Source organism: Pleuronectes platessa, chromosome 4 (assembly GCF_947347685.1).
Source record: "Pleuronectes platessa chromosome 4, fPlePla1.1, whole genome shotgun sequence".
Lineage (NCBI taxonomy): Eukaryota > Metazoa > Chordata > Actinopteri > Pleuronectiformes > Pleuronectidae > Pleuronectes > Pleuronectes platessa.
The window spans coordinates 21,156,629-21,173,588 of NC_070629.1; the positions used below are offsets into that span (position 1 = coordinate 21,156,629).

General features: G+C 40.9%; 2 protein-coding genes across 4 annotated transcripts; both read left to right on the forward strand.

Moving 5' to 3' along the window:
• The first annotated feature begins 291 nt into the window (after positions 1 to 291).
• Positions 292 to 12,288, forward strand: me2 (malic enzyme 2, NAD(+)-dependent, mitochondrial). 2 transcript variants are annotated; one of them, XM_053421153.1, is made up of 15 exons: positions 292 to 439; positions 2,900 to 3,056; positions 5,987 to 6,120; positions 6,229 to 6,378; positions 6,512 to 6,587; positions 6,819 to 6,980; positions 7,073 to 7,286; positions 7,473 to 7,570; positions 7,888 to 8,001; positions 8,140 to 8,251; positions 8,563 to 8,705; positions 8,836 to 8,938; positions 9,091 to 9,161; positions 9,666 to 9,764; positions 9,987 to 12,288. In XM_053421153.1, exons 2-15 carry the CDS (start codon positions 2,943 to 2,945, stop codon positions 10,146 to 10,148), a joined length of 1,752 nt encoding a protein of 583 aa, XP_053277128.1. In that variant the 5' UTR covers positions 292 to 439; positions 2,900 to 2,942; the 3' UTR covers positions 10,149 to 12,288. The 2 variants fall into 2 exon arrangements, with proteins under 2 accessions (XP_053277128.1, XP_053277129.1); XM_053421154.1 differs by having other exon boundaries at positions 2,903 to 3,056.
• Positions 12,289 to 12,655: 367 nt separating this feature from the next.
• elac1 (elaC ribonuclease Z 1) lies at positions 12,656 to 15,976 on the forward strand. Of its 2 annotated transcripts, none has more exons than XM_053420894.1 (5): positions 12,656 to 12,900; positions 13,692 to 13,898; positions 14,166 to 14,224; positions 14,536 to 14,746; positions 14,883 to 15,976. In XM_053420894.1, the coding sequence occupies exons 1-5, from the start codon at positions 12,744 to 12,746 to the stop codon at positions 15,389 to 15,391; spliced, it is 1,143 nt and encodes a 380-aa protein (XP_053276869.1). In that variant the 5' UTR covers positions 12,656 to 12,743; the 3' UTR covers positions 15,392 to 15,976. The 2 variants fall into 2 exon arrangements, with proteins under 2 accessions (XP_053276869.1, XP_053276870.1); XM_053420895.1 differs by having other exon boundaries at positions 14,913 to 15,976.
• Positions 15,977 to 16,960: the final 984 nt, after the last annotated feature.

A 16,960-nucleotide genomic window follows, 5' to 3' on the forward strand; every position in this document is an offset into this window, starting at 1 on the left:
TTAAATGGGATAGAACAAACATATTTATAGTGTAAATAGAAGATATACATTGAAACATATTGCACATGAGCCCACATACAGAAATGAATATTGCAGAGATAAACTTTCAAATTGATGTGAAAAATCAATTTACAAAAATAAAATTGAGATGACTGTCATTTTTAATAATTACGGTAGACCAGCTTCCCCCCCATCGTAAACATCTTGCGCATGTTGCAGCGTGTACGGTAAGTGTGAAGGAAATCCCGACCTGTGATTGGTCGAGCCTCCTCCTCTACCCCTCGCCGTCGCTTCGCAGCATCCGCAGCCGCTGACAGACACTCCGAGAGGTCAGAGACATTCAGACCTCCGCGGAGAGAACACAGCGAACGGAAACATGTTCAGTGAAGTCTGACCTTTCCACCGGAAGCAGCCGCAGTGTGTTAATATCCAAGGGCAGGTGAGTGGAGCCGGTATTCTCCTTAAAACGAACCGTCCAGGAAGTTTCCTGTTTCTGAATGAATGACAACAGGTCGGTCACGGGGCTTCAAGGGGCTCTTCCTCCCGGTATGGATCGTGTGTCACTTCAGTAAAGAGTTAAAATACCAGTGGGTGTTCGTGTCGTTCACGTGTTACGGATGTAATGGCCACGCAGGGGGGTCTGTCCCGTGTGCGCCAGCCTGGCTTGTCGAGGGTTGTTAGCCGCTTGTCGTTTGGTGCTGGTGATGGTGCGGGAGAATGCTAAGCTAACTCGTTAGCTTGCCACTGCAGGGACTTGAACACATGCCCCTGAGGTTTTTATCTGTGTGAACCTATTCATCATGTGTTCACACTCAGCAGTGATGAGTTCAACTCCCGCCTCTGAACAGAAGATGGACGCAGTAACAGAGGGATGAACTGTGTTGTTTTATTAGTGATGCACATTGAAAACATCAAGATACAAGTGATGGAACCACATCCGTTTACTGTCCCGGTTTTATTCGCAAAATAATAACACAATAACACAAATCATCCACACAGTCCTCACAGAATTAGTTTCCTTATTTTCAAAGTTTTACAAAATACTTCAGAATAACAGCATTGATTATTATTACACAAAATTAAAATAAGAAATAGAGAAACACATCCACTACACTAGAGGATGTGAAATGTGAACCAATGTCAGCCTCTGTACTCATATAACTGGAACAACCTGTTAATGCCTGCTTTGTATTTTACACATGGGCTTTGGTTTTTTATATTCCGGAGACATATAGAGCATATAAATGTTCTGTTGGACTATTTGATGTGCCATATGAGTAGCTTTTTCATTTACTGATCTTGTCACACTAACTGGCTCTAGGTTTGTTCTTTTGCCACCTGAGCTCAGCCTCATGTTGATCCAGGCCATGAAATGATTCAAAGCCTTTTTCTCAGCACAGCAGTTGATTGTTGTTCCTTCATGAATCCTGCATTTCGAAGGCAGGGCTTCTCTGTCGAGATCCGCTAACCTCAGTCACTAAAGGAACAAATATAGAAACGGCTGGTCCCCTCGTAATAATTGCTTACAGGTCCAGTTGCATTTCCTCTGGCTTGGGTCTTGATGTTGAGCAAGGCTGAAAAGAATTTGAGCAGAGTAATAAAATGAATAGGACAAAAGGTGAAAACTGTTTATAGAGTGAAGTTTAGCACGTATGACTGTAGGGTTGATACAATTTATTTTACTACACCTCGTGATATATCTATATCACAAGGGGACATTTAATGTTGTTCTTTCAGTATTTCAGTATTTTACAGTACATTGGTTTTTATAGTCCGACTGACTTGTTGTTTGGAAGTTAAATTCAGCCGCTATGAGCCTCTTTGATTCTATGTGTCGTTATTAATGTTCTCATTTTACAGAATAACCAATGCAGAAAAGTTGTACAGTTCTTTATGATACAGTTTCTTGTTAAACCTTAAAATCTCAATTATATTTCTTTGTTATACGGCTGTGATAATGTCATCTACAGAATCATTGCCAATTTTTCTTTTAAAATATGTATATCGACCAAAATATCTGTTTCGGAAATCGACATCCAAACCTCAAAATGGTCTCCTTGGGCCTCCACTGCAACACAACACAACACAACAGCAGGTCACATGCATGACAAGGCTCTTACAATGACGATCATATTGCTGGATACCAGCTGACAGTAGGATAGGGGCCCTTGAATAAAGTGAGTTTGCAGAAATTTGCTTGTTTATCTGCCATCATGGTCGAGTAATTCTGCCATCAGATACCATTATATCTATTTTTATATAAAGGTTTCACATATGATTTTTGAGATTGCTGCGATGCATGTTATTAGCTCGTCTTTCCCATCTGCAGGCTGATGTCACCCTGATTCTGCTTGTTCTGTCTTCATGTGGAGCTCTTTGAAAAGGATTATGACGATCTTTCAAGGCTTTGTTTCTCAGATCAGGGACTAAATCACTTCGGTCCACATCCAGATTAATGACTGGCCACTGTCGTCAGAGTGTGTAATCCGTGATTTTGCGACTGTCTATGCTAACATACAGTAAACTCGTGGGTTTCTCTGAATACGCCTGTGTCAGGCAGTCTTCATTGCTGAGGTTTCATATTGTGCCGAGGTGTCATGTGTAAAGGTCATGTTAGGGGTTCAAGGTCTGGATTGTCGGAAGCAATGACTTTAACAACCCATTGGCATCTTCAGATTGACATGAGCAGCTTTTATTTTATCTTTGATCTCAGGCCAAGCCAACTTTAATAAAAGGTGATAAAATGTTTGTTTTACAGTTAGGAGCTCTGTAAGTTGTCCTCGCACTTATTGCACAACCACTCAACTGTAAAAACGTTCACTAACCTGGTAACGCTCAGAAACTTCGTCTGGCATTTGCATTTCAATTTTTTCACTCGGTTGCTTTTTTCCTCTCTCAGCAGCTTTCTACCAGTGCACTTTCTAGACCAGTGGACGTCCACCATGTTGTCCAGGTTGAGGACAGCCTGGTCCCTGAGGCCCTGTGTCTCTGTTTGCAGATGGGCACACACCAAAGACAAGGGCAAGCCCCTCATGCTCAACCCTCGCACCAACAAAGTGAGTGGATTCATGAGATGTGTTTGTGTGACAGCATCTATACAGATGTGGCTGTTTAAACAGATGGCGGCTTTAACACGAATTGCGGCATAGATCCATGCAAATGATGAGGTGTAATAGCATTCACATGTAATGATCACCAAATTAAAAAAAGTTGCACCCATTATGCATGTACAAGGAGTTACACTGAGCAGTGTGAACTAGACACAGACTAACCAGAAAAACTTGCTGTCAGAGCCGCAGATTTGATGTATCAGTTGGTTGGTACTGTTTGTGTTCCTCTGCTGTCTGACTCAGCCTCGCCTCTCACACTTGGTTTGAGTTGATTCCTGAAGGGGATGATGCTCTGGCCTCTCTGAGACTGAACAAATTAATTATTTCATTTATATCTAATCGTCTGTACTTTACCTGAAGCAGAATTAAAACTAAAAATCTTGACAGTGTCTTGACTTATGCCATAATTAATGAGAAGAAGAAGCTTATAAAAATTTTGTTCTGGACTATTGCATCACAGTTGGGTGTGGTAAGAAAGGTGTGATAAATCTCCCTATACTCTCCCCCACTGCTTTTTAATGGTGTGACATTCTACAAAAAAGTTCTGCCTTGTGCTTACAGGCACTGTATAAATACACTTTCCTTGCAATGCACCTGTAACCACACCCAACAGTGATGTCACTACTGCATAACTGCAGCAGGATGAGCATCACCTGATCCAAAATCTCCTTTACGCTATTAGAACTTGCTTCCTGTTGTTTATTTAACACCCTTTACAGATGAGTCTCACATTGTTTGGTATCTTAATTTGACATTTTTGATTCATGCTGTGTTCTTTGGCCAGAAGGAGTTTCATATCAGTTCATATCCCGTGACTTTAAGAAACAAATTACATTTGTAAGACGAGCCTGTGGCTGCTAGAAGTGACAGGCTCTCACAGTGTGCAGGTTCTGCTAAATTTAGTGTCCTGACATTTTGTGCTAACTATAGACATGCCATACTCCATGTAAACTGTTCACAGGCCAGCTGGACCTTGGTCCTAGAAACACTGTACACACAGCATCTACTTTCATGTTGCATTTCCTATTGTGCTAATTTAGTTTTGGATGCATCATAGTGACTCGCATGCTCAACCGCTCACTTTATCATCAAATGCTTCAAGAATACATTTATATCATAGACATGTAAGACTTCAGAATCTGGGACCAAATCTGTGACACAAATGTCAACAATGTGGTATCACGAGCCCAGATGACATGAACCCTGACATCTCTTGCCTGCACCAACCAGCTGTCATTACTTTATTAATGTAATAAAACTCATTTTCATTTCACAGTTAAAGGTTCAGTGTGTTAGATTTAGATGAAAGGGACCTATTCGCACTAATTAATTGTAAGAATTGTGCTTTTCTTTACCCTAGAGCCTAGAACTTTAGAGTAGGTCATCTCTACGGAGGCTGCCATGTTTTTTACAGTAGTCCAGACTGGGCAAACTAAAAACAGTTTTTATGACAACTGGTGCCTAGCACAGGTTCTCTTTCATCTCTTTCAACATGCAACTTCACCACTAGATCTCACTAAGTTAGACTTTTCTTCTATTTTAAGTGAATAAATATCACACATTACCTTTACGGCAAGTGCCATGTGACTATATTGGTCCAATCTCTGACGAGGCTTCTTTGGATGATTAATTAACACAGACCAGTTTGAGCAATGAAGATAAATGCTCAACAGAAATCTGAGCAAACCAAGTTTCTAACTGTCATTTAGTGCTAAAAAGGAAGGAACAGAAACTGGATATCAGAGGTTTGCAGCGTGTTGCACGTATTAAGAGGAATTGAGTACCAGAGCTGTGTGAATGAAAGGCTGCATCAGCATTACTCAGCATTCTGCTTTGGGAGCCCCCAGCTTTCATATCTCACACAAAGTAATCAGCCCCTTCCCCGGCCCCAGAAGTAATGGCTTCCATGTGTTCCGCCCATACATCAGTCAGGGCTGGACAGGTTAACCCTCATACACGCTCAGGAACATGAAAACCTTTTCCTGCCCTCGCTCAATGCCCCCATCCTCTATTTTACAAATGGGTGTTTCTGCCTACAGTGTTCTTCATTGGCTTCTTAGAGGCTACTCCCTCACTCAACTCCTATTGCTCCTTTACCCTGCTGCAGTTTCTTTCAGCCAGGTCTCCTTCCTTTCACACAGCTGTCAGTTTCTCATGACAAGCGTCAATAGGTCAGATCTGTCTCAGGGCTCAGACGCCCTCTTGTGACAAAACATTGGCGCTTGTTTTTGTGATTAGGGATATTTTTTATATAAAACCTTAAAGTTGTAATATTTACCTATTCAGTTCATTAAATAAAAGAGGAGTTGCATCAATGAGCCAGTAAACTAACATTTATTGATATAACACTAGCATATGAGCGAAGAAAAACAATTCAAGAGGAAAATGCAGTAAAAATAAATAAATAAAATAAGACAGAAGTAAACGAGATAAAAAAAAATGCATTATAAAATAATTAGAGAATCAGGCCTGACTAAATTAAGAATTTACATTGCATTACACAATTTCATTTAAAATTTGGAATTATATCAATATAAAATCCAAGGAACCGCTCTCTTGCCATTTTCAAACAGAGATTGTGTTTTTAAATTGTCTTCTCCCACAGACAGTGTGGTTTACATGTCAACGCCTTAATTCAATATTGACAACTATGTGGAATGAAAATGAGTCCTGTTTAGAAATAACAGGCTACAATAACAGTGTGATGACATAACAGCCTCTTTCCATTTGGTGTTTATGCACAAACACAGTACACTCAAACTAAATGAAGTTGCCAACTTGGCTTCAGATTAGTCTCTGAGAATGAGTAGTAATTAAATACATTCTCTGGTCTCTCCCACTCACTCCTTTCTCTGTTTCTATGTGTTTCCCTCCAGGGCATGGCCTTCTCTCTACAGGAGCGTCAGATGTTAGGGATACATGGTCTGTTGCCGCCGAAAGTTGAGACCCAGGACATTCAGGCCATGCGTTTTCAGAAAAACCTCAAGAAAATGACTGATCCCCTCGAGAAGTAAGGCCGTATTTTTGTTGGAGAGTTGGACTGTAACTACAAAATGCTTTTCTTTGTTAATAATACATTAATGTTTAAATTCCTAAATTATCATTTGTTTCCATACAGGTACATCTACTTGATGGGCATCCAGGAGAGAAATGAGAAGCTCTTCTATAGAGTTTTGATGGAAGACATAGAGGAACTGATGCCAATAGTTTACACTCCCACCGTGGGCCTGGCCTGCACACAATATGGACACATCTTTAGAAGACCCAAGTAAGGATGTAGTAATTCAAAAAGCAAACAAAATATATTTACATGTATTTAAAGGGTTCTGCTGGATTAAGCAAAGGCTTTGATTGGAGCAGTTGACGTTTAATTATAAAGCTGAATATTTCTTTTTATCTAGAGGTTTATTCATCTCCATTCTGGACAAAGGACACATCCGCTCCATCCTAGACAACTGGCCAGAGACTGATGTCTCAGTGAGTAACTAAAAAAACCTCATTCTTAAAAGTATGGATTTTGAGATGGTCACTTATGACCATCTAAAGATATGATAATGACTAGATAGAAATCCAATAAATGTCCTTATTTTCTACATTACCCTGGTTAACGTCCAGTGTAGTATTTAACCACACAGCTGTGCATTTGTAGAATTAGCTGACTAACTCTCTCTCTCTCTCTCTCTCTCTCTCTCTCTCTCCCCACTGCAGGCAGTAGTAGTTACTGATGGCCAGCGTATTTTAGGATTAGGGGATCTTGGTGTTTATGGAATGGGTATCCCTGTTGGAAAACTTTGCCTGTACACCGCCTGTGCTGGCATTAGACCTGAGCGATGTCTGCCTGTGACGATAGATGTTGGCACAAACAATGAGGTAGGAAGGCTGTGTTTACTGGTAAGTGTGCGTGTATGTTTTTAGTGAGAGGACGAAAAATTGCTCACTCTTCTCTTATTTGTTCCCGTCAGACTCTCCTGAAAGATCCACTGTACATGGGCCTGTATCAGAAGAGAGACCAGACTCAAGCCTACGATGATTTGATCGATGAGTTCATGGAAGCTGTGGTGGAAAAATATGGACAGGACACGCTGATCCAATTTGAGGACTTTGGGAACCACAATGCCTTCCGCTTCCTCAGGAAGTACAGAGAGAAATACTGCACCTTCAATGACGACATCCAAGGTTCACACATAACCACTCACACAGATTTAAAAGTTGTACTTTGTAATGTTATGCGTTTTTTTGGAACCGGGTGCAGCAACACGTAGTTTAAGTTGTGTTATCTCGGAATTTAACAAAGAAGAGTGAAAAGTGAATGGACCTCCTCTACCTTAAAACAAATGGTGACATATCTGTTCTCTGTTCCAGGCACTGCTGCTGTAGCTCTCGCTGGTCTGTTAGCAGCTCAGAGAGCTATTGGCAAACCCATCACTGAACACCGGGTGCTCTTCTTGGGAGCTGGAGAGGTAGGATAACATTTAATGGTCAATCTTGTTTGTTTTGGTTCCGCTTTGTTTCTGACTTTTTTTCACTTTCATTTTGATCTGCGATTTAGATAACAAAATCCCATAAAAATAGGTCCATTTGTAAATGTGATACTGCCCACTACTGACCAGAGCTGGAGTAATAGTTGTCCAACATTAAGAATTTTGAAGGATCAAAACTGTGCTCTGCATTCAACAGAAAATTTCATGGAAAATGTCTAAGTCTTTCTCTAATTAAAATATAAGGGTTAAGATTGGATTCACTGTCTAAACACTTAATGAGGTTATTTTCTCCACAGGCCGCCCTTGGTATTGCCAATCTGATTGTCATGTCCATGATGGAGTCAGGATTGTCCCAAGCTGAAGCCAGAAATAAGATCTGGATGTATGACAAACATGGCTTACTAGTCAAGGTTAGTGTTTGTGGCAGAGACATTGACACAGATGTCTGTAAGGCTTCCTGTCTGGCTCCTCACTGTTTGTACCATTATTAATTGGTGCACAGTGGTATTGATTTATTGTCACCATTGCTATACCTTATGTGGCTCTAGGACAGACTGCAGGAAACAGACTCCAATCAGGAAGCGTTTCTCCATGACAGTCCAGGAGACAAACGGAGCTTCCTAGATGCCGTCAACACCATTAAACCCACAGCTATCATTGGTAAGGACCTGTCTTTTCTGCATTCATGTAACTTTAAAGCTTCTGAGTGCAGTCTGCATTATGAGGATTTAAGTTTAAGAGCTGTTAATCAAGAATCTTAAAATGAATGTTTTTACTTAGTACATGCATCAAATCTGGTTAACTGAATAATTAGATGTTTATTATCTTTATTGTTTCTGCAGAATCAAGCTGTTAAGACTTACTTGTTGTAATTTTAGGATTGTTATCCCCTATTGCAAGTAAACTGTCTTGTGCTTTTATTAGTAGATGATAAGTCTACAGTTATTATTGTTTCTCTCGCCCACTTTCAGGTGTCTCAGGAGCTGGACGTCTGTTCACCCACGATGTCATAAAGTCCATGGCCGCCATTAACGAACGACCAATCATCTTTGCCCTGAGTAACCCAACCACTAGAGCAGAGTGCACAGCCGAGGATGCCTACACCCTCACTGATGTACGCAGTTCTTTCTGTTTGTATAACTCGTAAACCAATAATTAATCGCTCCTGTCAAACCACTGTTTGTCTTTTTGTTATTTTCTTTGTCTCCTGTCGTCACTCTTCCTCTTTGTTTTCTGTCCCACAGGGCAGATGTCTTTTTGCCAGTGGGAGCCCATTTGGTCCAGTGACTATGAGCGATGGCCGTGTCTTTACTCCTGGACAAGGGAACAATGCTTACATATTCCCAGGTGAGAAGAGAGTTGAAGTGATATGACGACTTGCAGTCGTCTATAGTGTGAAAAATGACTAAAGCCAAGTGTTTAACTTTTCACAGTTGATTATACTGATGGAAAATATTCACTGCAGTGTTGTTCAAGTACATGCTGTGTGTACATTGCAGGTGTGGCCCTGGCTGTTATCCTGAGTGGAGTGCGACACATCAGCGACACCGTGTTCCTAGAGGCCGCCAAGGTCTGAAGTAGTTTGACATATCTCTCCATCCCATTTTTGAACTTGCGCTCTCCCCATTCTGCATTCTCTCCTTCTATGTCTTATGTGCATTTGCTTCGTAAACTCCTCTAAATCGTCCATAACCCTTTGCTGTCTCCTCCTCTCTCTCTTTCTAGACTCTGGCCTAACAGCTAACAGATGAGAATCCTGCTTTGCACTTATTCCATCTGTGTTCTTCCCTCTTTTGCTGAAATGATAATATCAACAGCCTGTTTTTTGCAAGTGCTAAACATGTATATTAATGACCATTTGCATGTTGTTAATATTAGTAGCAGTTATTTGGTCATTTTGGTCACTTGAGCTAAAAATTCTTATTTTTCATGAATGTTATTATTCTTTTTCTTGTTTCATATCTCTCAAACAGCAGGCTGTAGATATATCATAGCAGTAGTGGTCATGTCTGTGTTGTTAAAACCTTCAAAGAAATGTATCTTGTGACTCAAATTTATTTCATACTCCTTCCAGACTCTTGCAGAGCAGCTGACGGATGAAGATCTGCAAGAAGGTCGACTGTATCCACCTCTTTCCAACATCAGAGAGGTTTCTGTCCAGATGGCTGTCAAGGTACGTCTCTGGAAAATGATCAGACCTTGACTGTTCCTGGCTCCTCATCTGATTCTCCAAATCCATGACCCTGACAAACTTAGCAATCCCACACATTAACATTGCTTTAAAGAACACCTCAAGACAACATTTGGATAACACGACTCTGCTTCCCAGTCAGAATTGTTGTAGTTGCTTTTCTGTGGCCCTCTGTCAGTCTAAACGCTCTCCTTCTTGCTACAGGTGACGGAGTTTGTCTATGCTAAAGGCATGGCGTTCCGTTACCCTGAGCCCGAGGACAAGAACAGCTTTGTACGATCTACTGTCTGGGACATCAACTACGACTCCTTCCTGCCAGACACCTATGACTGGCCCGCTGTCAGCTTCAGCCCCAAGACCGAGTAGAAACAGAAGAAATCCTCATTTTTTACCCAAGTCATAATGTCACTTTCTTTCTATGTCTTCCATTTTATTCTTTATCACAGATCTTCTGAGATGATCATCGTTATGTTAGTGCTATTGAAAAAAAAGGGCAGTAGTAACTCCTTATTGCTCTCATGTCACTGAATATGCACTGACTCAGTCTTATAAGATCTGTGAAACGGTTGAGTGGGAGGTGCTACTCAGAAAGATTGGGACATTTGAAAGGGAACAGCCACAGAACAAGAGGGCCATCTGGTGGTGGAAAAAGGCAAGGTGGCTATCTGGTTTTGATGTTAAATCGCTCATACATTTTACACACACAACACACACACTAGGTAAATAACATAATGCTTTATTGTAATTCAAACACAGTAGGGGACATAACTTATGGTGCAAATGTTTTTTGAGATGACTATCGTTTGTGTCACGTTTGCGTCAGCGTACACTGCATAAGAAATGCAGATAATATTTTTTACATATATTAAGAGGTAGTATTTCACTCCAGGGTTATTTATTTTAGTTGTGTTCACTCCTAATTCAACTCCATTGTTTGTTTTTAGTCCCCTTCCAGTTAAATGTGTCTACCTATATATTGCCAAACTTAGTACAATGGTTAAAACATGGAGAATGGATTTCCACATTGTTTTACATCAGGTGGTCCTCTGGTCTAAGACATAAAGACCATGTTTATATTATGCTTCACTGATCATCAGTAAAAGTCCAGTTGAACAGAATGCTAAAGAGAACAGGGAGAAGGAGAGAAAACAGTATAACTGAAAGAAGAAATTTATATTACTTGACAACACATCCAGAGTCCACTCCAATATGTTTTTTCTTCAAACATTCTCTCCAAGATTTTATTGTTTCATTTTTGTGGGATCATCAGATGTTTTTGAAAAGTCGTCGCCTCTATTTTGCTCAAGTGTGAAATACAAATGGATCTAATCTATATCTTAAATATCTAAACAAACCGTGTGCAGTATCAAATAATTGGATAAACATTATTTTCTACTTAAACTATATTTTACATACTGTACATGCACTTTTGCAAGAATTAAGACTCTGCTGAAGGTGTATTTATAAAGCTGTGTTAAATGTGTCTGCGTGTGTGTGTGTTAGCAGGTTGTGTGCGAGTTCTGCAAGTCAACACACTTCTGTTCACTGTTGTGGTCGACCATGATCTAGAAGAAACTGTGACAGTCATAGTGTATATTTATCTATCATAAAAGTGGTTAATGCTTTGCTCATGTATCAAGTTATGAATTTGTTTCTCTACATTTAGAAATGGAAATTGTTGCTTGCTGGTCATCTCCCCTGCAAGCTTCTCAAAAATCATATAAATTTCATGAAAACATAGCGACCAAATAGCGGTGCTGGTAAAGGTAATAGACCATATTAAAAGGACCTTTTGACCTTTTTAATGGGGTTTTAATTCTCAATCCATTATGCTAAAAACAGTTTCTGCACTCGTACATACCTTAAACTTCTCTTTACTTACTACTCATGCACTGTTTTGATCCAAAATGATGGATTGTTACAGTCAATATGTATTTATATGAAGTAGCCGATTAAAGTAAACAGCTAAGTAGTCGATTTCAATTGTACACACTGTTGTCAAGGGCATTACATTATCTGCAATATGTAAACATCTATATAAATATATATACTCCTTCTCCGCGATTTTCTTTGAGGACCTTCCTGCACTGAAGTGCCTGTGCAGAGTTCAGTGTCTATTCAGTCACTCCATGTCCCACACTGTAGACAAGACGAGGTCCTTTAGTAGTATTCAACGTGCAGCTTCTCCTCACAATCAACTTATGGAATAGTTTTATTTTTATGAAACTCTATGTAGAAACTGTTACAACCTCATCAAGTGTTGACTTGGTTGGTTTAGCTGTTGTTGTGAACTGGAATTGTCCAGTATGAGCTGTTACTGTGTGGTGTTCAGTGACTGGTCGGTTCATGTCATTCCTGTTGTCCCTCCATATTTCATGTGCATTTGATTTGTGCAGCGTTCACTGTGTTTCTGAAGTTTGTTTTTGTTAAATTGCCTCAGTGTTTGTATGCAGAGAGCAGCTTGTTAGTGATGTTAAAGTGCAGAATAAAACCTATTTTACAATGACTCCCTTGTTTGCTGTATTTAAGTTTTTTGGGGCGGATTCATTCACATTTTGCTTTTTGTGTGCACTGATATTAGAAAAATTAACAACTGTTTGTTCTCATACAACTCCAATGTTAAAATTGTTTCCTCTTTATTGATACAAATATGTTAAATGTGTCTGTGACAAGAAAATGTCGTCACAGTGAAGATATAAGCTTTAATTCATGAGGGATTCTTTTTTTCTCTTTGAGGCAAATCTCGTGTGCATAAATATTTTAAATAGAACACTTCAATGTAGAAATGTCTTAATGGAGAAATTTCCGTGCCATTAGACCTATCTTGAACGCCTCACCGTCGCTCCTCTGACGCCATCACCATGCGACTGTGTTTAAAGGCAGCATGACGCTCTCCTGCCTCAATACGAGGGCCATTTCAAAACACTTCTCCATCAGGTTTCCCTGTTACTTCCGGGGAGGATGACCATGGATGTGACTTTCCTCGGGACCGGCTCGGCCTACCCGTCCCCTCACCGCGGGGCCTCGGCCCTGGTGCTGCGGACGGAGGGGGACTGTTGGCTGTTCGACTGCGGGGAGGGGACCCAGACTCAGCTGATGAGGAGCCCGCTCAGAGCCGGTCAGTCCCCGCGGCTCCAGCCCCTCAGCAGCCCCGCCTCCACTTTACTGCTTCTCAGATAAAGTCTGAAAAGTACTTTTAATATATCTAATAGGAATTAATGAACTCCTGGTGTACTCTTGTTTTATTCGTGATCAAAAACTGAAATTATCTGAGTTATTGACCTTTTAAAACAAGATGGATTTTGCAGTGAGTTCTTGGTCCTGAAACGTTCCCATGTAAATGTTTAACAATCATAATAGTTTTCACTCTGGTACAGTCAAATGTAAAAATTAAAGCACTTTAACCGTCTTTAATTCATCTTTATAGTAAAGTATAGTATTTTTTTAATATTGAATTTTTGTTGACTTTAATTCGATATTTACTTTCTATTTTCTATGACTATTTCTCTTATTGCTCTGCTGAGCTGACCTCTCCTTGTCCAACACCATTGACCCTGTGCAAACCTGAAACTTGTTTTTTACTACATTAACATTAACAGGGGAAATATCTCAGAAACCTGAGAGAGCCACATGTCCCTCACATGTCAGGACAGGAGTGCAATAGATGTAACTGAACACATACAGTATTTACAACATTTATTATAAGAAACACTTTGTAACATAATGGTAGCATTTATATATATATATGAGAATGTCTAATAGAGATGAAGGGATCAGCAATAACAAATTAATTAAGGAGTTATTGTCAGTAATGGTACAATATTGTATATATCAAGCAGTCTTATTTTAATCATAGTCCACGATCAGCTGCCACCACGATCATTATAATGCGTCATGTTTTCTACCCAGGGCGAATCTCCAAGGTTTTCATCTCCCACTTGCATGGAGACCACCTGTTCGGCCTGCCCGGTCTGCTCTGCACCATCAGCCTCAACACCAACCCCGACCCTCAGCAGAACCTGAACTGTGTGGACATCTACGGGCCCCGGGGCCTCCGGCACTTTCTCAGGGTGACACTCGGCCTCACCGGGTCACAGCTGCTCTTCCCTTATGCAGGCAGGTTTGAAATATCAATCTGGCCAACATGCATGATGCTTTTTAAAACTGAAGTTCATCTGTTTCACATAAATAGAAAAAAGCTGTGTTTCATAAAAACGATTCAACTTAATTTACATCTCTTACCACCTGCCACTTAATCAACTCATTTATAAAGTGTTTTCATTGTACTTTCAATTGCACTTTACATTGTGAGGTCAAGATGCTTCAATGTCGCATCATAATAAATCTGCTCTGACGTTCACCGACATGTGTTGGTTGCTGCAGTTCATGAGCTGGAGCCCACAGCTGACCAGAGTCCAGAGGAGGGACAGCTCAGTCTGGAGGTAAGTGACTGGTTGTGGTGTTTTCTTGTGTGGTAAAAATCATACCACACAAGAAATCAGTACACTACACTACATTTCAAGGGACTGGATTCCTGTGTTGTTTTGTCATATTTGAGCCATTCTTAAAAGGCCACTAGCTTTTATACGAAAATTTTGCCCCTCGCTTAAAAAAGTCACGCTCAACAAAGCTCAATCAGGCCTGGATTCTGGATAAATCAAACCCCAGAATAGTGTAGACCACAGAATATACTGAGTCCAAACATACAGTTTATGGCCTCTCAAAATTGATTGTGATTTCTGTCTCTTTCCAGATGACGGCAGAGAGGGGACCTCTGCACCCGCAGGAGCGACCGGGCAGAACGATCCCTCTGGACATCTCCAGTGACAGTTACCTCCTGTTTGAAGACAAGAAGTTTTTGGTCAAAGCGTTCAGGCTGTTCCACCGTGTCCCTTCCTTTGGTTTTTGCATTAAGGAACACGATCGTCCCGGAAGACTGAAAACTGAAGTATTGAAGGAACTGGGTAAGAATATTATTGTGTCCTTTTTGACAAAGTATTGACTGTATGCACATTATGTCTATTTAATTCAGTCGTTTTTTATTCTATATTGTAAATAATGTTGAGGTCGTGTAATTTCTGGATTCTGAATTACACACAGGTAACACTGGTCTCTCCTTGTGTCTGTCAGGCCTGAAACCAGGGCCTCTCTACGGCCGTCTCAAAGCTGGCGAGTCTGTTACTTTGGAAAGTGGGCGTGTGGTGCTGCCTACCGACGTGCAGGAGGAATCCATTCCAGGCAGGAAGGTCTGCATTTTCGGAGACTGCAGCTCAGTTCTCGGGGAAGGAGCGCTGAGTCTGTGCAATGGAGCGGACGTTCTGGTTCACGAGGCAACTCTGGGGAACGAGCACCGGGAGAAAGCAGTGGACCACGGACACAGCACGCCCGAGATGGCAGCGGCGGTGGCATCTGCTTGCTGTGCACGGAAGCTGGTGCTGTACCACTTCAGTCAGAGGTACAAACCCAGCTCCCTACAGAAAGAGGGAGACGAGGACGACGTGTCAGAGCTGAAGCGACAGGCGGAAGAGGCTCTGCAGGACAGTGGTGTAGAAGTGACTCTGGCTGAGGACTTGCTGACTCTGCCTATTCCTCTCAGTAGACCGAGATGAGGAATAACCAGTTGTCAGCACTAGGGAGGCCCCGGTGTGGAAATGTTCCCACTGGGTAATAAACTCGTGACAACACCAGTTTTACTGATAACACTGGACATTAAGAAAAGACGTGTGTTGGCTCAGTGTATACAGCGTTCCCCGAGTGAGGTTCAAGGGAAATTAAAAGCATTAGAATCCGAACAAAGGCTTTTTAAATATAGGTATCAGCAGTAAGTGATTAAGTCCGAAATGATTGTTTGTCATTTATATCATAAAGCTTCATAATACACCCAGTTCCCCAATGTTGGGCTCAGCTTTGTTGCCTCCCTCAGCTGTCTCTCTCCTCTGACTTCGTCTTTCTGGAAGAAATGTCATTGTTTCCACCAAAAAAGCAATTACAGTTAAGTTATCATCTCATAACATAAAGTAAGGCAACTTTTTACATGATGTTACTTTTTAAAACATTTTAGTAAATTTTATTGAATATTCTTGAAGATTTTCTGAAAAATGCCCAAGAAATATCTGCAATGTTCCCAGAATCCTTCCAGAAATGTTCCTAGACATTCCTGTACAATTCAAATAAAGAGGTCCTGAACAAAGGCATATTGGTCTCTCTCTGAACTTATTGAGCAAAGTGTTTTTATAGAACATTGAAAACACTTACACATTTGACCACGGGGGGCAGTGTTTGAAAAAAACGCCACAGTCCTACTCAGTTACCTGCGACTGGCTGCGAGTTACCGTGTAGTTCCATTTCCAAAGTAAACATGAAGAGGTCACGGCGAAGTGTTGCATGGGACCATTTTGAGTTAAAAATGACTTGGTTCACTGACAACAAGGCGAAGCTATCCCAGAGGCTGGGAGAGACGAGGAGCCTGCGTTGTCTGACACGGACGAGGGGAGCGCAAACACCGGAGCCGCGGCCAGGCTAGCCAAGTTAGCACGGAGCTACCTGTGTATCACGGCGACGTCATTGCCCTCAGAGCGGGTTTTTCGGCGGCTGGACTGACGGTCACCAGGCTGCGTTCGCGTCTGACCCCAGAGCAGTTTAACATGCTCATCTTTCTCAACACAAATCCGTAGGCTGGTGCTGAAGTTGTATGTGAGTTACTGGTTATTTTTATGAAGCTTTCTCGACTCAGTACCTTGTTTGATAGATTTGAGTTACATTTGGCAAAACCTGTCAGACCTAAGTATTATATATTTGTAGTTGTTGTTTAACATTGTTTTTTTATATTATTATTATTTTATTTTGGAGGAAAAAAAAACGAGGGTCAGTTGTGTTTAGTAGCACCGGCTTCTAGCTATCGGCTCCGCTGCTTAAGATTACGGCAGCGCATATTTTGTTCATCTTGTAATAAAGATCTCAATGAGGAAACACGCTTTTTTTCCCCACTGCATTTTAATGTAGCTTATAAATAGTGAATTTTTTTACTTGAAAATATTAATGATTAATCGAAAATTCGTCATTAACTCTCCCGACGATCGACGAAGACAATTTAATCGAACGCCCATCCCTAGTGTAAATAGACATTATCCCAAGGTTGGCTAAATATTAAAGAAACATTTTGAGGACTTGGGATTTTT

Coding starts and splice junctions, on each gene's coding strand:
- me2 (XM_053421153.1), top strand. CDS start 2,943: ATGTTGTCCAGGTTGAGGACAGCCTGGTCCCTGAGGCCCTGTGTCTCT. Junction 8,252..8,562: donor TAAACCCACAGCTATCATTG/GTAAGGACCTGT, acceptor GCCCACTTTCAG/GTGTCTCAGGAGCTGGACGT. Junction 9,162..9,665: donor TGTTCCTAGAGGCCGCCAAG/GTCTGAAGTAGT, acceptor TACTCCTTCCAG/ACTCTTGCAGAGCAGCTGAC.
- elac1 (XM_053420894.1), top strand. CDS start 12,744: ATGACCATGGATGTGACTTTCCTCGGGACCGGCTCGGCCTACCCGTCC. Junction 13,899..14,165: donor GCTGCTCTTCCCTTATGCAG/GCAGGTTTGAAA, acceptor TGGTTGCTGCAG/TTCATGAGCTGGAGCCCACA. Junction 14,747..14,882: donor TGAAGTATTGAAGGAACTGG/GTAAGAATATTA, acceptor AATTACACACAG/GTAACACTGGTCTCTCCTTG.